Raw genomic sequence first — 20,001 nt, forward strand, 5'->3', positions numbered from 1 at the left:
CAGATCGTGGAGACAGAGATGTTTGAAAATTCTATATATTCCATATATAATCTGCTGACCAGTGCTTTGACTACGTCCTAAACCGAGAAAAGGGTGCCTGCCCAACTGGACGAGCCCAAACCCTAGATCTGCTGGCTAGGAGTTAGGAAGAAACGGAGGTGCTTCTCCGCCAGCAGAGAAGAGCTGGCAAAGGACCACAGCAATTGTGGAGCCTTCCGCTACACCCGCAGATAGCTCTGAAGGTATAGATGGTAGGTCTTTGCAAGCGGCAGCTGATCCTCCACCCGGTTTAGGAATGCACTGTAAAATAAATAGCACCCTATTCTTTCAAGAATAGAAAAAAAAAGCAGAATCAAAGAATTGTAGAGTTGGGAGGGATCACGAGTGTCATCTAGCCCAACTCCCTGCCATGCAGGAATCTCAACACAATGGCCTCCCATCCAATCTGAAACCCCACCAGACACTGCTTAGCTTTGCAAATGTGCTAGCAGTTTTATTGCTGGCACCGAGGTTTTGTCAATTCTGTACCATTAAAAGAAATATCACCTTCATAGCTACACAGAGAGTGCGCAGTCCTTGTGCAGCATACTCATCCAAATGCATCTGAGTTCTGCTCTTAATTCTTTGCATCTGCGCGTCAATCTTTTTAATACCTGAGATTTGAGATAATGAAAAGCAGGTAACATTAAATGTTATTCTATGTAAAAGGATCAAATTCCTGAGAGTGGGGGGCGGCGGCGGCGGGGGGGAGCTTTGTAAAATATTCTGAGTGGGAACCTGAGATATAATAGGGGAATAAATTTTGACAGGTGCTACTCGTGCAACCTATGGAGTCCAGTGCCCTGGGGCCCCGTTATGCTAAAATGTACCAAAATATTGTTTGCATTATTGTGTTGACCAACGGTAAATGAACTTGACTGACTGGCCCTTGCATTGGGCAGGTCTTTTGCCTGGTGGTGGAGATTCCTTGATCATCAACGTGGTTTTCCTAGAGTGAGGCAGCAGCTCGTGTAAAATGTAGTGGCATAATACAATATCTCCATCAGAATACACCAATGGCTAGAGGCCCAAGTGACCTCAGTTGTTATGAGTGCCTTTTACCACCCTTAGTTTGTAAGACTATTAAGGGCGTTCCTGGATTGAGATAGCCTGACCACTGTTGTCCATGAACTGGCAGCCTCTAGATGGGATTACCACAACCCTCCATTGGCTATTTCTCAGATTACGTACATCACTGGCCAGACTCTCGAGGTGTATGAAACGTCTGCATTGGAGGTTAAAGGCTTCTGTGTTTGCCAGTGTTTAATAGAAAGCTGACTAGAGCGTCACCCGTACCTGTTTGTTCTTTTTCCAGCAGATCCATTATGACAGAGTCTGCTCCTTTGGTGTACAAGACGATGTGGTTCAAAATGGGGTGCCTCACCACAATGGACATCCGTTTGCGGACGGAATCGAAAGGCAAGATGTGCAGCAGCTGAAATGTCAACAGTCCCAAAGGTTCCAAGTTTACCGTCACCACCTCGGGACTCCTGGACTGCAAACGGCATTGGTAAGCCTTGGCAGCGTAAACCAAGGCCGCTTCGTCAGGGCTCTCTGCTTCATAGAACAGATCGCCTTCAGGAGATGACCCAGGCCCGGTTCTGGGTGACATTTCGGCGTGCGCTGAAGCTATGGAGCTGGTTGGGCTTCCGGATGAAGAGCTGCGATCCGAAAGAGATGACGGAAACTTCACACGGAAAATGGACAGTTTGTGTGAACGCAGGCTATCAGACTCTGATTCACCCGTACCTGAGCTTCGAGCAGAGGTGGGGCTTATTTTTCGGGCAGATAACTTATGGAAAATATGCTTCAGGTCCATTAAGTGTGAAGTGGGAACTCGGGTTTTTGGATTCCATCGCCTCTGTAAAAACAGTAATAATAATAATAATAATAATAATAATAATAATAATAATAATAATAATAATAAATAATCAGCAGCCACAAAGGACACAATCCAAAGGCCTATACACAAAACAGACAAGCAAAGCCTCTGTATTACAGCCAACACCTTTTAACATGTTGAAACCAGATCCTAAGCTCCCATAGAAAAGAAATAAAAGTTTAAGACTCCTATATGTTAAAGTATTGTTCTAAGAAAGATATGCCAACATGCTTAGAATAAAAATGTAAAGTATATGTATAAATGGGGAAAGAAAAGAGGTAAAAGAAGTACAAATAACGATACATTTGGAGAATGCAAGGATAAATGTGGAGATAGAGATTTAAAGAAGTCAAATTGTGGCGGAGGGAAGCTGCGGGTGGGTGGGTGGGGGGAGTACTATACAACAAGTATATTTGTTTTCAATTTTTTAAATTTCATTTTTTTCCTTTCTGTTGATATTCTGGTTTTGCTGTATTATTTAAATAATAATAATAATAATAATAATAATAATAATAATAAGTTTAAGACTCCCTGAGGAGAAAGACCCTAAAGTTTCTGAGACGACTGACAGCCCTATGGCTCTTACAGTTTAAAGTATGAAAGCAGTAGAAAATTTTGTGTGTGTGTCTGTCTTAAAGCAGAGAGAAAGAACAGAGGAAAAAATGAACAGGAGAGACAAGGGGGACAAGAGAGACAAGCATTTTTACTTTATGTAACTTAAGACTTTTATAAAAATGACTTGTGGCACTAAAAAGGCTAAATGACTTATGCCATAAGCTTTTGTGGACTAAAGCCCACTTCCATCAAATGCACAAAACGTGATCTTCAGTTGCAGACGCATTCGGATCGCAACTTGCGTGAATTAAATGCACAGGAGGCAGAAAGCTTAAAAGCTTATTGCCTTGCTTGCCAGGCTGTGGGAGGCTCTCACGAGATTTCGGAGGACCTCACGAGATCTCGCACTGGCTTCAAGAAGGTAAGATAGCTTTTGTGGGAGCAATTCCAGGGGGATGTTGTGAGTAAACGCAATTTTGGCTTTACACATCGTCACCTACAGTATAGGGGAGGGCAGAATTGAAAGCAGTGAGCTGAGGGGACTGAATTGTAAAAAGCATAAACAAACAGTGACTATTTAGTTAGTGCTGAATCGGACACAAAATCAGCACAGTGACACTCTACAACAGCAGAGGAGGTTTCTGTGGCCTTTTAAAAGCCTCAACAGTCTATATACAACCATACAACCCCGGTCCTAAAGGATCTTCATTGGCTCCCAGTACATTTCCGGGCACAATTCAAAATGTTGGTGTAGACCTTTGAAGCCCTAAACAGCTTTGGCCCTGCATACTTGAAGGAGCGTCTCCACCCCCATCATTCAGCCCAGACACTGAAGTCCAGCTCCCAGGGCCTTCTGGAGGTTCCCTCATTGAGAGAAGTGAGGTTAAAGGGAGGCAGGCAGAGGGCCTTCTTGGTAGTGGCGCCCGCCCTGTGGAACACCCTTCCATCAGATGTCAAAGAAATAAACAACTATCGGACTTTTAGAAGACATCTGAAGGCAGCCCTGTTTAGGGAAGTTTTTAATGCTTGATGTCTTACTGTGAGTTAATGTGCATCATATATTCTGTGTCCAGGGCAACTATATACCAGCTCCATCTGGAACGCAGGCTGAGACCCTACCTGCCTGCAGACTGTCTCACCAGAGTGGTGCATGCTCTAGTTATCTCCTGCTTGGACCACTGCAATGCACTGTATGTGGGAATACCTTTGTAGATGACCCAGAAACTACAACTAATCCAGAATGTGGCAGCAAGACTGGTGACTGGGAGTGGCCACCCAGGCAGAGGGCCTTCTCAGAAGTGGTGCCCGCCCTATCATCAGATGTCAAGGGAAAAAACAACTATGTGACTTTTGGAAGTCACCTGAAAGCAGCCCTGTTTAGGGAAGTTTTTAATGTTTGATCTTTTATTGTGTTTTTTGTATTCTGTTGAAAGGCCGCCAAGAGTGGCTGGGGAAACCCAGCCAGATGGGTAGGGTATAAATAATAAATATAATAATAATTACTACACACACACACACACACACACACACACATAAGCACCAGCAACATCCCTAGTTTCTCCCCAGCCTCACCTTTCGCGGTGGTTGATCAGGCGATGAAACAACGACCGTGTTGCAAACTGCCAGAGCAATGAAGAATTCAGCGATGTACACTGTCTCTGGGGTTAGCCCTATCACCTCCGATGTTGTATAGGATTTGAAAGTGACCCTCCTCAACTTCTTTTCAAGGCGTTCATCTGGCACAACATCAGTCTCCTTGTTCAAGCAAAAACAAGGATGGTAAGGTTCTCGTCGAAATTATCTTCCCCCTCCTCCAAAGGTCATATAGCAATGAGCCCATACTGCTGGAAGACCCAGCTTTTTCAGAAATTTTATTCATTTATAACTCAAGTGCGCAGGCCAGTTCTCCAGCATCTCACAACCGTAAAACAACAAAAATGCAAATCCATACATCGCTACAACAGCAATCAAGTACTAAATCATTTCAAAACGTGACGAACAACTAAGTTTCATCAAATGAGCATTGTGACATTTTAAAGTCATTGGAAAACCAATGGGAACTCAGCCCGTCATGAGGATTCAAACCGCCGATCTTCTGATCAGCAAGCCCAAGAGGCTCAAGCGTTTAGACCAGGGGTAGGCAACCTAAGGCCCGTGGGCCGGATGCGGCCCAATCGCCTTCTCAATCCAGCCCACGGATGGTCTGGGAATCAGTGTGTTTTTACATGAGCAGAATGTGTCCTTTTATTTAAAATGCATCTCTGGGTTATTTGTGGGGCCTGCCTGGTGTTTTTACATGAGTAGAATGTGTGCTTTTATTTAAAATGCATCTCTGGGTTATTTGTGGGGCATAGGAATTCATTCATCCCCCCCCCCCCAAATAATAATAATCCGGCCCACCACATGGTCTGAGGGACAGTGGACTGGCCCACAGCTGAAAAAGGTTGCTGACCCCTGGTTTAGACCATAGTACCACCCGTGTCCCTGTATAGATATGTATGAATAGGTCAGCCAGAAGCCCACACATAAGTCCCGCATAGGCTCAGGGAACACACTTACAATTGGGCTGCTGAACGCCATTTGTGTTGTGCGTGATACACTAGCTCGCAAGCCAGAGGTGGAACTAAACAAGCGGCTCAAAGACTTTGCACTCTGGAAATAACCCGATTTGGAGGTGGTAAACTTTGACGGATGCCTCAAAGAGGAATATGAAGCACGTAGTCCTTCTTCTTCTTCTTCCTCTTCATAATACTCTAGGTATGATTCCAGCCTCTTAGCTAGACAGACAGAAAAAGATCACCCGCATGATTCTTTAAAGTAAAATAATGAATCTATGACTGGTCCCATATTCTCAATCCAAAGATTTCCAAGGAAGTCAATGTATTTATTAGTTATAACCCCACCTTTCCTGCATCACGGAGCCCAAGGTGGTGCAAAATAAACAAATAAAGCCATTATGAGCAGCAGTTATGTGCCACACACCACCTGCCACTGGTCTTTGTATTGTGACCTTCAAGATACTTGACTGAACCCCCATTTTAGCAGTCCTAAGTCAACAGCGAAAGCAAAGGCAAGGAATTCCTTGTCCTAGTGGACTTCCTCCCATGAATCGTACAGTCGTACCTTGGTTTTTGAACAGCTTAGTTCTCAAATGCTTTGGCCCCCGAACACTGCAAACCCATAAATGAGTGTTCCAGTTTGCGAACGGTTTTTGGAAACCGAATGTCCGACGCAGCTTCCGGTTGAGTGCAGGAAGTTCCTGCAGCCAATTGGAAGCTGTGCCTTGGTTTTCGAACATTTTCAGAAGTCGAACAGACTTCCGGAATGAATTCCGTTTGAGAACCAAGGTACAACTGTATTTGGTATTTGACATGGGGAGGGGAGGGAGGTCAAATCTCAGATCTACAATCAAGGATCCTCTTCTATTTACCAAGTTACAGGATTACAAAGAACTACAAAACAACAAAAACAGTGACATCCCACCTCTATATTTTTCTTTAATAGCAGTCAGAAACATGATCGTAATAGTCAGGATTTGGGTTTCTTAGCAGGAACGTGGGGGAACTGAGTTTCCTTCCCTTTTAGAAAATAAATCATTGTTTTTGTTGTTTTGGGATGGGGGGGCTGGAAAAGATATACACTCCAATTCCTGAGCCAAAACAACAACAATTTTATTATTTAACCCCGCCCATCTGACAGGGTTGCCTCAACCACTCTGGGCAGCTTCCAACATATATAAAAACACAAAATCCACCTATATCTGTAATCATTAAAGTTGTGGCCATTTCTAATCCAGTTCATTGTCTGCTTGAGTTTATTACTCACATCTTACATTTAGCCACTGCCCAGGGTGGGGTGGCACTGCAGCTGGGTCCGCAATAAACAAACAAACTTCATAGTGAGTTGCCCCACCTTTTTCTCCAGAAAAAAACACTGATAATATTTATATGATATGTGCTTGAATCTTCAACAATGCCATCTTTTGCTGCATGCATTTCCTAGCAGTATTACAGAAACTTGCACACAAAGCTTTTCAGAGTTATATTACTGGCATTTGCTTGTTTGATTTCAACCAATTTCTCAATGCGGCCACCGGAGGGCATCACCGTCTTCTTAAATGAACGGCCTCAGATACACCGGCCACTTTACATGGGGACTGCACAGTGAGTCATCCTCCGTTGTCATGGATTTGGTTTGTGATTTCATGCAGATTTAGGCCTTGCTACTTAAAAGTGCAAACTTATTCGGTGATCACTGCAGAGCTAGACTGATTTATAAAGTACATCTAGTAGATATACATGAACGAGCACCGTTTAATTTATCCAATACAAGCCTTACTGATAAATATGTATGTATGTGTGTATATATATATATATATATGTATATGACTAAATGGACTGACTGGAACCTGCAATATGCATGTTTTCAGTTTCATTTCTATGGTTCTATCCTAATCAAGGTTTTATGAATTTCCTTAGCATGCACAGGTCCCCACGGCAAAGCAGTATCAGCTTGCATGGGATAAAAAGGCAAACTCCATATTTTAAAGAATTTTGTGTTTACAGGCCCAATATGTCTGTCACTTTCTAGTGCATCCTTTTATACAGACTACAAGTAATGAGCACGGAACATGAAAAGGTGGACTAAAAAGTGGACTACTAAAGAGATGCCACGGGGGCTATAATAAGATGCTCGTCACTGGCTCCCAGTATGTTTCTAAGCACAAATCAAAGTGTTGGCACTGACCATTAAAGCCCTCAACGGCCTTGGCCGTTGTATACCTGAAGTATACCTGAAGAAGCATCCCCACCCCCATTGTTCAGCCCGAATACCACCGAGGTCCAGCTCTAAATACCTTCTGGCAGTTTGCCCACAGCAAGAAGTGGAGTTACAGGGAACCAGGCAGAGGGCCTTCTTGGCAGTGGCGCCCGCCCTGTAGAAAGCCCTCCCAGCAGATGTCAAGGAGATAAAGAACTACACAACTTTTAGAAGACACCCGAAGGCAGCCCTGGAAAGGGAAGTTTTTAACGTTTGATGTTTTATTATGTTTTTACCGTATTGGCCTGAATATAAGCCTCATTCCCCACCCACAAATTCCGACAGTGAAAAGTTAAAGTGCAGCTTAAATACATGACCTTACAAAAATGGGCTTTTACGATATCGCTGCTGAAACAGAAATATGGTAAAATGGAACGGGTGTGCGTGCCTGTGTAATTTTAAGGGAGCAGCTTATATTTGCGTATTGTCTTTTTCTTTTCCCCCCTTGAATTTTAAAGGTGCAGCTTATATTCGGGTGCGGCTTATATTCGGGCCAATATGTGTTGGAAGCTGCCCAGAGTGGCTGCGGCAACCCAGCCAGATGAGCGGGGAACAACAACAAAAAACAACAACAACAACAACAACAACGGGACAGTTGATACTGTTTAAACGTATAGGACAGGAAGCCAAGAGCTGCTTTAGGCACTTTCAAAGCATTGCATATGCCCAATGTGATTTTTAACCACTCTTGCACCCACAACAGCAGCATGCCAACCACCTGCAGGGGTGGGGCGAGCCGAGGCAGGACGCTCTGTGGGTCCTCCGAGGAGTCTGCCTGCCTCCACCCACTCAGCCGCCCTATAGCTGAGGGGGAGGTAGTGGGCCAATCGTTTGGGGCTGTGCGGAGCCTGCAGGCACCCAAGCCACCACGTCACTTCAAGGAGAGACGCGTGGCTCGAGCGCGCTGCAGGCCCTGCTGTGCCGCCTGGCATTTTGTCACCTCCCTCAGTGGTGACACTCAGGGCGGACTACCCCCACCGCACCTCCCTTCCTCTGCCCTTGGCAATCATGTATATACACATGCAGAACTAGGGGTCAATAGCCTAAACGTTTCCGAGCACAATTCAAAGTGTTGGTGTTGACCTTTAAAGCCCTAAATGGCCTCGGTCCAGTATACCTGAAGGAGCGTCTCTACCCCCATCGTTCTGCCTGGACACTGAGGTCCAGCTCCGAGGGCCTTCTGGCGGTTCCCTCACTACAAGAAGCCAAGTTACAGGGAACCAGGCAGAGGGCCTTCTCGGTAGTGGCACCCACCCTGTGGAATGCCCTCCCACTAGAGGTCAAAGAGAACAACAATTACCAGACCTTTAGAAGGCATCTCAAGGCAGCCCTGTTTAGGGAAGCTTTTAATGTTTGATGGATTTCTGTATTTTAGTGTTTTGTTGGAAGCCGCCCAGAGTGACTGGGGGAACCCGGCCAGATGGGCGGGGTATAAATAATAAATTATTATTATTATTATTATTATTATTATTATTATTATTATTATTATTATTATTATTAACGTTAGCCTCCTTTACGCATGAGGTTAGTAACACTGCTTGCAGTATTATTTCCTTCCAAGTAAGAATGTTAAGGTATGCAGTTCAACAGTCTAATGAAAAAAACAACAACTCAGAAGTATAGTCCACTTGGGGGGAGGGGGTTTCCTTCCAAGACTACTTGTAGAATTGCAAAGTGCAATCTTTTGCACTTAGGCATAAGCCAAGTGTGTTTAGGATTGACGCCAGAGACCTGGTACAAAAGCAGCTTTCTCCCTCAGCCTTACCGTTCTCTTCATGACCATATTCCATCCCCGCAATGCTGCATCTCCGGAAAACCATTTTGTTCTCAGTGAGGGTTCCGGTCTTATCAGAGAAAACGTACTCAATCTGCCCAAGGTCTTCAGCAATATTCAGTGAACCACACCGAATCCTGGTGTCTGTCGGTTCATCGTACAAATCAAGATCATTCCGGATAAAATAGATTTGCCCCAATTTGACAAATTCAATGGAGACATAAAGAGAAATTGGGATCAAAACCTGCCAAGGCAAGAAGTGGATTTAGTATGGCTTGCTCACGAGGTCAGATCCTGCCCTCAACTGCACCAGAAAATGAACCCGAAATCCTAATATGAGGGGGTAAGGTTGATCTGATAGGGATCACTGAGACTCAGCGGAATGAGACTCACGACTGGAGTCGGCTAGCGGAAGGGTGTATCTTCACATCAACAGAACGGAAGAGGGACAGTATGGGGTTATCAAGAATAAGTCATCCTAGACCAACCACATCTGTTGTTTCAATAGTTACTGGTATGTCAGACCGTGAGAATGCCGTGGGCATAGTATATCTTGATTTCAGCAAATCATTTGAGAAAGTCTGTCATGGGCTTGCCAAGATTAATGTTAGGTTAACTCACAGCTGGTTGAACAACTGTACCCAACTACTGCTTGTTAATAGCGGTACATTAACTTGGAGAAAGGTCCCAAGTGAAGTGCCCACAGGGTTCTGTAAGTGACTTGGAAAAGGATGTAGCCAGATGTTTATCAAATATGCAGCTGATACAAAGCTGGGACGACTAGCATGGCAGTAGACAGAACCAGGATTAAAATACGAACTCAGACTGTTACCCAACTATGATGTAGGTGTCTCCCCACTAATGCGGGGGTTACGTTCCCAGGTGGTGCATGTAAATGTGAATCACGTATAGTGGGGAACACCATCTAAAAAGCCTGTAAACATCATCAAAACCTCTGGGAACCCTTGAAAAACACTATTAAAAATGGGCCTGAAAGGTTAGTGCAAATGCTCCTGGATTGGTAGTTGTTGTCCCCCCCCCCCTCTTTTCAGGCCGAAATAGATTGATTTAATTATTTCCCAGTACTGCACATATACGCAAGGGAGTCGAATGCACGCAAGTGAGGAGACCTCTGTATATGCAACGTCCTGAATTTAGCTACAAAAGAATGATGAAAACAAGTAGAGAATGTATAAAAGATCTAGGCCAGGGATTACCATTGTGGTGTTATCCAGATGTTGTCAACTATGAAACTTATAGGTGATACAGCCATCGCTCTTGCCCATTGGCCATGCTGCCTATGGCCAACAGCAGCTGTAGTCCGCAACATCCCAAGGGCAGCCCATTGGCTAATCCTGATCTAAGCATCTCAGCTGATCCTAAATTGACTATGAGCCAGCCGTGTAACGGGAGTGTTGAAAAAACACTAATCCAATCTTTGTCTGCTTTTACAGAAGCACAGGGCCCAGATCACAAGAGGCAGAAGTTCCATTCTAATAAATAATAATAATAATAATAATAATAATAATAATAATAATAATAATAATTTTCTGTACTTCTCAGTTGCATCCAGAGTACTATCTCTAGGTTCAGTGCACCACATTTTAAGAAGGGTGCAGAGAAACAGGGTGGCGTCCAGAGGGTTGAATGGCTGTATGTCAGGGAAGTTGCACCTTGCACTACAGATCATGCACTGACCAGAGGGGCTGGACTAGACAAGCTCCAACGTCCCTTCCACGGTTTTACAATTCTGGAATAAACCCACCAAACTCAAGTTACTTTGGCTTTCTAGTAGTAGTAAAGAACGCAGCACCAACCAAACCCATGAACTTACCTGCAATAAAATGATCATTGTCCAGAACATAATAAATCCTCCCAGTTCTGGAGAAAGTTGCCTTCCGCTACTATAGAGAGGTGGGTCTGGATGGGCACCTAGCCAAAATCCATGACCTTTTAAAAAAAGATAAAGAATCCATTAACAAAATCAAAACTATGAATGGCACTGCATTCCAAGGCAAGTGACCAGACTAGTACAGGCTTCCCCAACCTGGTGCCCCCTCCAGATGTTTTGGACAACTCTCGTCAAGCCCTGCTGACCTGGAGGGCATCAGGTTGGGGAATGCAGACAACAAAGTTATCAATCAGCTTCTAAACTGCCCTGGCTTTATATTTTAAAAATCATTTAAAAAATAAGCTGATGAAGGTTGCAATCCTATATATGCTCTCTTGTTAAAAAAAATCTCACTAGATTCAGCAGGACTTTTTTTTGAGCTACAAAGGCACACTGTACTATTAACTTGCTTAACTTACCCCTTCACATAGCTATGGTTCCTGGCACCCTTAAGGAACTACAGCTCCCAGAATTCTTTGGGACAGAGCCGTGCGCTTTAAATATACAATGTGGGTGAAAAACCATGCAAGGCTTGTGTTATTCACTTAATTTATACACCAGCAGAACAATGAAATAAGTATTCGAGATTTCAAAGCAGCTGCAGATATATTTATATCATCTGATGCCTGATCATTGTAACCGGTGATAGCAGGAATCGAACCTGGGAGCTTCTACAGGCAAAACACGTGCTCTACGTTATGATGGCAAATGAAGCAAGCGGCAGTTTCATAGCAGCCCCCATCTGCATTATACATTGAAAGCAGAATCAGGCATTCAGCAAAGAACCCTGGGAACTGTAGTTTGTTAAAGGTGATAGGAGAGTTGTTAGGAGACCCTTATTTCCCTCACACAGCTGATTTCCTAGAGGTCCCTGGGAAGAGGGACTGGCTGTTAAACCACTCTGAGAACTGTAGTTGGGAACAGGGGCCCTCCTAACAACTCTCCTAACACCTTTAACAAACTACAGTTCCCGGGATTCTTTTAGGGGGAAATCTGTGACTGTTAAAAGCGGTACAAGACTACTTCCAATGTATGGTGCGGATACGGCCGGTGTAAACCATACAACTAAAAATGGCGCTTCAGAATAGAGCTCTCCATAAACGGGAGTCAAATAGGGGCTGCTTAGGAGGCAGATTGAACCCCTATTGTCCCATCTGCAGGGCTGAAATAAGAATCCAGTCAACTTCCGTGCATGGAATACCAGTGGGAAGGGAGAGATGCCATTTTGCTTTTCACCTCAGGCAACGTAAGGTCTTGGAACCAAAAATAAATAAATAAATATGCTAAACTCCATTTGAAAACCCCTTAAAACAGAGAGTCCTAAACAGACGTAGAAAGAGAGAATATCTTGTTTTGTAGAGTGGATCTTAACTCTTTACTTACCCACGGCCCCTGTCAAGCACATCACAAATAGAAGCAGAACACTCCAGATGATGTCTCTGTTTACGCTCTTCTCTAGCTTACTTCGCTTGTACCGGAGCCCCGTGTTGTTTAACATTGCCTTGGTTTCGTGACCTTTCGACAACACAAAACATGTTGGATCTTTTAATGCAAACTGAAACAATTAAAACTTTCGCCCCGCTGGGGCCAAGGAGAGACACTGCTTGTTATACTTTTGCAAAGTTTGGCCCCTGAGTCCCATGATGCTGACTAGATACAAATGGCCGCTTGGACTGGAGAAGGGTTAAGGAAATCCCAAGGGTCAAAATTCCCAACTTGGATGCCTGATGGTAGTTACGCAGAGTCAGCATATAGTCAGCCAGGCATAAATCAAAGCCGCAGAAGGCCTGTGCTAGCCTAAGGAAGTAGTTTGAGTTACACAATGGGCTGGGGAGGAAGTTGCTTCTGCAGCCAGTCACACTGCGCCAGACTGAGTCCTTGGCTTCCCAGCTGCCTATCGCTACTCTCGTTTGACCAAGAAGTAAAACAAAAACAAAAACTTGGATGCTACGCAAATAGGGGCAGGCTCTGTTCCCTGTGGCTCCTTGGAAAGAGGGCATTTTTGTCAATCACACACTTTCTCTCTCCAGGGTGGCTAGCCTAGAGCCTAAGACGTTAACGTCTGTTACATGCCTGGCAAAATCCTTTTTATTTCCCAAGGATTAACAACTTTACAGTTGTTGTTGTAACCCACTATGATAAAATTATAGCACTGTGCTTTTTATTGCTGTAAACTGTTTTATGGCTATGAAATGCCCAGGACATTTTGAACTGGAGGGAGGCACAGGGATGTTTTAAATACTGATCTTTATAAAAATAATTCTGTGGAACAACTGGGAGGAGGGGAAATTGATGTGAGGAGACATTGATTTTAGGAGTCTTTGCTATTTACTGGACCTCCCTTCCAGCCTTCACCTGGCATAATAATGGATTAATCCTCTACAGTATATTCTAGCACCGCTAGAATAGCCTTTATCACACAAAGTACCCAACCAGATCCTTAGAGCGTTATTTTTATTACTTATTCTTTATAAAAAAATTGTGTCCCACCCTTCATCTGTAGATCTCGGGGCAGTTTATGACATAAAATTACAATATGAAAATCATGAAACACATAGCATAATCCACCCTCCCATTTAAAAAGGGCATCAGATGCTGTAAGGATCGTGTGGTGGTTGCTCATGAGTAACAACACCGGACTCCAACCTGGCTTTTTACAGGTTTATTGTGCATACTATATACAGTGCAGAGCTAAAAGTTCATGTCTGTCTCAGTCACTAGCAGAATCAGGGAGTGCCCCCTTCCGGTTTCGACCCCAGCATAAGAACTTGGACACCCCCAGCCTCCGCCTCCCCTCTTTGCATTTCACTCCCCTGCGCAATTGGGGAGACGGAAGTAGCATCTCCATCTCAGAGCCTCTCGAGCCCTCTCTCCTTCGCGCTGACCAACTCCCTCTCTTCCCCAATGGAGGCATTGCTGCTGGAAGAAGCTGCTGGAAGAAGTACTACTGGAGAGGAGGGGCCGTGGATCCCTGTATCCCGATCTCCCTTCCACCTCCTCCCGTGGACCCTGAGGGAGCCCCCTGACAGATATCAATCAGCCACAAGGGCTGGATGAAGAGGAATGCTTTTGCCTGGCGCCTAAAGATATGTAATGAAGGCACTGGCCCAATCTCCCTGGGGAGAACATTCCACGGGAGTAGAATCCCCTGAAATTCATTGGCATAAATTAGCTGTGTCTATCAATTCAATGGGTTCACTCTGAGTAACATTGGGAACAACCCTTTGTGTTTGCCAGCGATGGCAATGAACGGCTTCATTTCTCAGGCTGTGCAAACCAACGATATCTAGCCAGGGCACTGACCTGCGTACACCACAAGGCCAACAACAACTGTTGTATTTCTGATGGTGCATCCTCTCATGAGCAAGTTGTCCTTGCTCAGGCCCACTCGTTCCTGATCTGGGTGCTCACTGTAAAGACAAATCCAGCTGTGATGGTTATTTGCCTAGAGACACTCAAGTTCACAAAGGCTCACCAAACACTGCCAATACCCACCGCCAAGACATTCAAAAGAATATAGCCTAGAGCAGTCTTTGACAACCTGGTGCCCTCTAGATGCTGTCGGACTGCACTAGCTAGGACTGATGGGACTTGCAGTCCAACCGGTGTCTGAAATTAGCCAGACGCCAGACATATTTTGCTTTCAACCACTTGCAACCAAGTGGAGATGCCTGGGTGCTAAGACGTTGCCACCACCAGGGGATCACTGAATCTAGACTGTTTTCCTCGACTAGTACACCACCCTGTAGAATTCCATCAGCTATATTTTATCTGCACAAATGGAATGAATTTCTGGAACCAAATGCCGCCTGAGCAGGAGCAGAGACTGTTTAGATAAAGAGGTCAGAATACCACAAAATATATGTGGATTGTCCTAGGATCAAGTGACTTTCCTTCTTTCAGTTCTCAAAGTTGTTAACTTAGTTCAAGGTTGCCATCTGAACTAGAACCAGAAGTTTAACTGAGAATCAATCACAGTCAGTCCATCATTTGAAAAACAAGACTTTAGAGCTGTCTTGCCCCCCAAATGGCAACTAAACATTGTGTTCTGGTGACTGCAACCTTGGCTTAAAGAGCCATTTGTCGCCTAGATTATATAGCTGAGTTTCAACAAATTTGGAAGACCCCAGGTTGGTGAAGGCTGTCCTAGAGCATCTTGCCTGCATTGAAAACATCTCCAAGTGAGGAGACTTGGTGTGTTTGGGCTAGTAATTGAGAGGAAAGCCTGGCAAGGGCACTTTCAGTGCAATCCCTCTTTAAAAAATAAAAATAAAAATTGTAATACAGTGGTACCTTGGTTCTCAAACGTAATCCATTCCAGAAGTCCGTTCGACTTCTAAAACATTCAAAAACCAAGCGTGGCTTCCGATTGGTGCAGGCGCCCCGGAAACAATAGCCGGCAACTGCATTGGACGTTCGGCTTCCGAAAAACGTTCCAAAACCGGAACACTTACAGTACTTCCACGTTTTCAGCGTTCGGGAGCCGAAATGTTTGAGTACCAAGGCGTTCGAGAACCAAGGTTCCACTGTGAATCAAATTCATTGGCATATGATGTCAGGCCATGATACAAATACTTTGATAATGTAGCCTAATAATGTAAAGTTGCTAATAATCTTTCCAACTTCAAGCTGGGAGCCTCCCTTGACTCTGAAGCCAAGGACTTTCCATGGGACCAAGAGCTTGCATAGCTGGCAAACAAGATTTGTCAGTAAGCCACTTTGGCAAAGGAGTGAAGGCCCAAAAATTCATCCGTGAAGGCAATCTGCTATCAAGTCACATCCCATAACTCTGTGTGCCTCCCACCCCAGTCAGCTCTGGGTTGGCAAGCGAGGGGAATAATGAATAGCCAGAAAGTGGCTAGGTATGGCCCGGAGACTGCTAGCTGCTGCTCTTTACTTTAATACGAATGCTATAATATTTTTTCAAGCAGAGAGAGCCGACAGAGCTTACCCCAAATTACTTACATAAACCCCCGGAACCTGGTAAGATCATTGTTTGGGGCCTCACACTCTATCGTGCTTACGAAATGTTCCGGATCAACTTCCGTTTCCTAGATACACACGGGGTGGGGGTGGGGGGAGAAGGGGGGGAAATGGAGCTCAAACATGGGATGCAGCAACTTCATTAAAGTAATGAATTATTACATCAATTCTTCGCATGGCTATCCACGCTGGTTGGCATGACAACCTGAGGTAAAAATCCAGGTACTGCTAAATCTAGATTCTCAGAGAACTGAGCAAGTTCACAGGAAGGCCTGCTCTACTGCTTATTGGGCACATCCTAGGTAGAAAGAAAAAGTAAAACCCGCTCTGAGGTGACTTGAGAAAAGTGTCTCTTGAATGACTGAAAAAAGGGCAGAAGTTGCTGGTACAGGCCTCTGTCCAAGAAAGTTGGTGAGCCTCAGAGGGAAAGAAAATGGCTCAGACAGACCCAAGGCCTCACTTGGTTTAATCAAGCCCCAATAATAATGGGTTGACTACTTTTTGACATAGTGATAGAAATGCAATTGACAAATAAGCACTGAGAAAGGAGGAGTTTTTGTTTTTAAGGTAGAAGAGTTAGTGACTCCTTTGATTATCTATCTAGTCATTGCATATGAGTGTACTAATATAATTATTACATCAATTCTTTGCATGACTATCCACGCTGGTTGGTATGCCAACCTGAGGTAAAAATCCAGGTACTGCTAAATCTAGATTCTCAGAGAACTGAGCAAGTTCACAGGAAGGCCTGCTTTCCTGCTTATTGGGCACATCCTAGGTAGAAAGAAAAGGTAAAACCCGCTCTGAGGTGACTGATAAAAGTTTCTTGAATGACTGAAAAAAGGGCAGAAGTTGCTGGTACAGGCCTCTGTCCAAGAAAGTTGGTGAGCCTCAACATGGGTTGATCAGATCCTGTGCTGGACTATTTATTACATTTTATTCCACACACCACCCCTCTATTATATAGAATACCTCTCCCTCAGCCACTGTTCTCCCCTCTGTGAAATGGGATATATTAATAGTGTATATCATAGTTGTGGGATAAATCAGCTGCATGGAAAACTTTTTATACACCAAAAGGACTAATAATGAGGAACATTCTCAGCTGCAGTGAATGTCCAAATTGCGGTGAATGTCAACATTCACCAAGGTGTGTGTGCCTTTGTATGTGTATGCAATGGCAATGGCACCCACCTGAGAGGTGCTGGAACTGAGTTCTGGTAAGTTCTGGCTGAAAAAAAAGCCCTGTGTGTGTTTCTGGAATGACATGGTGAATCACAAGGGTTGCTGCCAGAAGGAAGAATATTGGTGTTGCTTTTCTGTGTGTGAAGGGAGAGGTATCCTGGAGACAGAATGAGTAGAGCCAGGAGTCCGAAATCAGTACAAAGAGCACTGTCAAAAACTATTGAAGTTTATAGGATTCCCATTGATATGGATTTTACACAGACTTTCCCCCAAGAAGTGCCCATTTATACCTGCTCGCCAAATCCTCTCACAACTTGTCTCTGTTTCAGGTTGGTCTCTCCATCAAGGCTTGCTGTTTCAATGTGACAGACTCCATCTCCATCACTAGTATATATCAACACCATGTCAGCGGGAATCTCCTCATTACACAACAGTCGAATAAAATCACCTACTTTAACATCTTTCCAGTACTTCTCAACATATGCCTTTTTATGTCTGGGGAGGAAAAAACAGGAGGGGGGGGGCATTTATTTATTTATTTTAAAAAAATGATAAAATGAAACAGAAGGAAAACACAATAAGCAATAAACCACCACACATTTAAAAATCCATCAGTTTCTCAAGGAACAAAACAAAAGCACGTATAAGGCAGTCAATTCAATTTTGACTTTACATATACGTAGGAAAATCTGATATTAACAATCACATCTAACTATGCATGTTCAGAATATTTCCTGGTATAAAGAAATTCAAAAGTGTTAATGTTTTAAACCTTTTTAAATGAAGTCTGGATTGTCTGTAGCTAGCACACAATAGAGTTTCATATAGGTGAGGCTCTGTGTGTAGCTGCAGGGGTCAGCAAACCTTTTCAGCAGGGGGGTCAGTCCACTGTCCCTCAGACCTTGTGGGGGGCTGGACTATATGGGGGGGGGAATGAACGAATTCCTATGCCCCACAAATAACCCAGAGATGCATTTTAAATAAAAGCACACATTCTACTCATGTAAAAACACACTGATTCCCAGACCATCTGCAGGCTGCGATACATTTCTACAATACAGCGGGATATAATTATTTTAAATAAATAAATAAATAATCAAAACCACTTGAGCTCCTGTAGTTTGAATGCTGCAGAGCTCCAGAAAGTTTCTAGTCCTATTCTTATTATGTAGCAATAAAGGGCAATTGTGTTTGAGAGGCCTGCTCCTTCCCGATTTGATTTTCCCGATACCCCAAATGGAGCAACTTGCTTAGAAATTGCATGCCACCAATCTGTCAACTAGAACTTGGCATTTGTCAGCACCATGGAAATAATACGTAAACAAGACGGAAAGCATGTTAATTATACTTAACTAGAATATGAAAACTAGCTGAGACCCAAAGGCTTGTGGTATATTTGTGCAATGGTTCCTCAATCCTCTTCTTAAAAACAAACAAAAACACAAAACATCCCCCCACCCCCTTGGGGCCAAAAATCAGTATCAGCAAACATTCAACAGACTGCAAGCCTAAAGGGAGAGGCCACAAAGGACAGAGGACATTCACTTTTTTGTATTTTCCTGCTCCCCGAAATGCAAGGGAATCAAAAGCAGAGAAAATGAGGGTGGAGGAGCAGCACAGTCTAAAAATATTTATTACAAGTCAGTTGCCTACTTCCTTTCCTAGATGGTTATCACTGGTTTTCTAAGAGGACATAAAAATCAATGTGCGAAATCGATACAGCAGTATAGGTACAAAACACACTAAAGCTGCATTAATGTCTGCCAGGAGCCTCTTGCCTCCCAAAACAATACCATTTAACTGTAATTACCACTTTCAAGCAGCACACATTTCCTAAAACAGATAATGAGTTCAAGGCCCTATCAAGAGCTCAATCTGAAAATATTTTAAATTCAATTTGCACACAGCCAATGTTGTGCATGTTAATATACTCTCAAAGGCCAAATCTTGGCTTGAAATGTGCAAAGCCAGTATGAAGGAGAATCAAGAGGGAGCATCCATGGTACCCTCTATACCTGGGCTGGTATTTCTGCATTTTGCAGCCCCGTGTGAGGGAGTTAAATCTGGTGCATTGTGTGTCCCCACCCCACCCCAGTGCTGAGGTTCATTATAGTCTGGGAAATGTAGTACAGCACAATCATCTATAAAGAGCCAATTAACAATTGCTTCAACATATAGCTAATCTGAATTATGTCTCCTCAGAAGCAGGTTGGGATTCAAGCCCTTAAACTGCAGCAAGGTGTGGAGCTAGTCAATGGCAGTTCTGCCATATTAGCTTAAGCACAGGAGGAGAACATGAGCACCGTTTCATTCTCTGCCCCCTATCCCCCAAACCCTCATTCGTTTCAGGAAACAAGAAAATCTGCCTATAGATTTCCGACAACTATTCACATTGCTATTTTTTTAACCTGCCAAACCTTAAAAGTCTTGGAACCAGGTTTCATGAAAGACTGCCTTCCTCTATAATATGAACTGGAATATTCTACAGAGGCCTCTCTTGTTGTATGTCCAGATAGTTACAAGGTGACCACAGAATAATAGAGATGTAGAGTTGGAAGGGACCATGAGGGTCATCAAGTTCCTGGAGTCCAAAACATCTGGAGGGCACCTGACTGGGGCAGCTTAAGGCAAACACCAGCAGCTGCATGCCCCATTCACAATCACTCATATACCCACCCATGGTAGATAGGACTGAAAACCACAAAGAGCCACAGAAGGACCCACGGGATATCACCCTGCACCCAGTGGTGGAGAATAGGCCTGCACTGCCAGGGGTGGGTTTGAGGGGCTCGCCCCCAAGCGGTACGGGGGCAGGAGGGGAGGAGCGGGGCAGCCAGGCTCTGATGAAGGACAGTACCATCTGACAGTACCATC

The 20,001-nt window shown here is 44.1% G+C and overlaps 1 protein-coding gene across 12 annotated transcripts in view; it reads right to left on the bottom strand.

The window, feature by feature from the left end:
• ATP10D (ATPase phospholipid transporting 10D (putative)) overlaps positions 1–20,001 on the bottom strand; it is a 54,701-nt gene that overhangs the window by 19,392 nt on the left and 15,308 nt on the right. For 11 of the 12 annotated variants that reach the window (XM_088660907.1, XM_060278880.2, XM_060278877.2 and 8 more), the window contains 10 exons: positions 17,418–17,622; positions 15,925–16,010; positions 14,263–14,369; positions 12,343–12,474; positions 10,903–11,018; positions 9,060–9,312; positions 5,036–5,253; positions 4,049–4,231; positions 1,336–1,900; positions 547–653 (listed from right to left, as the gene is read on the bottom strand). In XM_088660907.1, coding sequence (XP_088517033.1) covers positions 547–653; positions 1,336–1,900; positions 4,049–4,231; positions 5,036–5,253; positions 9,060–9,312; positions 10,903–11,018; positions 12,343–12,474; positions 14,263–14,369; positions 15,925–16,010; positions 17,418–17,622 — 1,972 coding nt within the window. Of the gene's footprint in view, positions 1–546; positions 654–1,335; positions 1,901–4,048; positions 4,232–5,035; positions 5,254–9,059; positions 9,313–10,902; positions 11,019–12,342; positions 12,475–14,262; positions 14,370–15,910; positions 16,011–17,417; positions 17,623–20,001 lie in introns of those variants that run through there. The other variant, XM_060278881.2, reaches the window with a different exon arrangement.

Source organism: Zootoca vivipara, chromosome Z1 (assembly GCF_965207765.1).
Source record: "Zootoca vivipara chromosome Z1, rZooViv2.hap1.1, whole genome shotgun sequence".
Taxonomy (NCBI): Eukaryota; Metazoa; Chordata; class Lepidosauria; order Squamata; family Lacertidae; genus Zootoca; species Zootoca vivipara.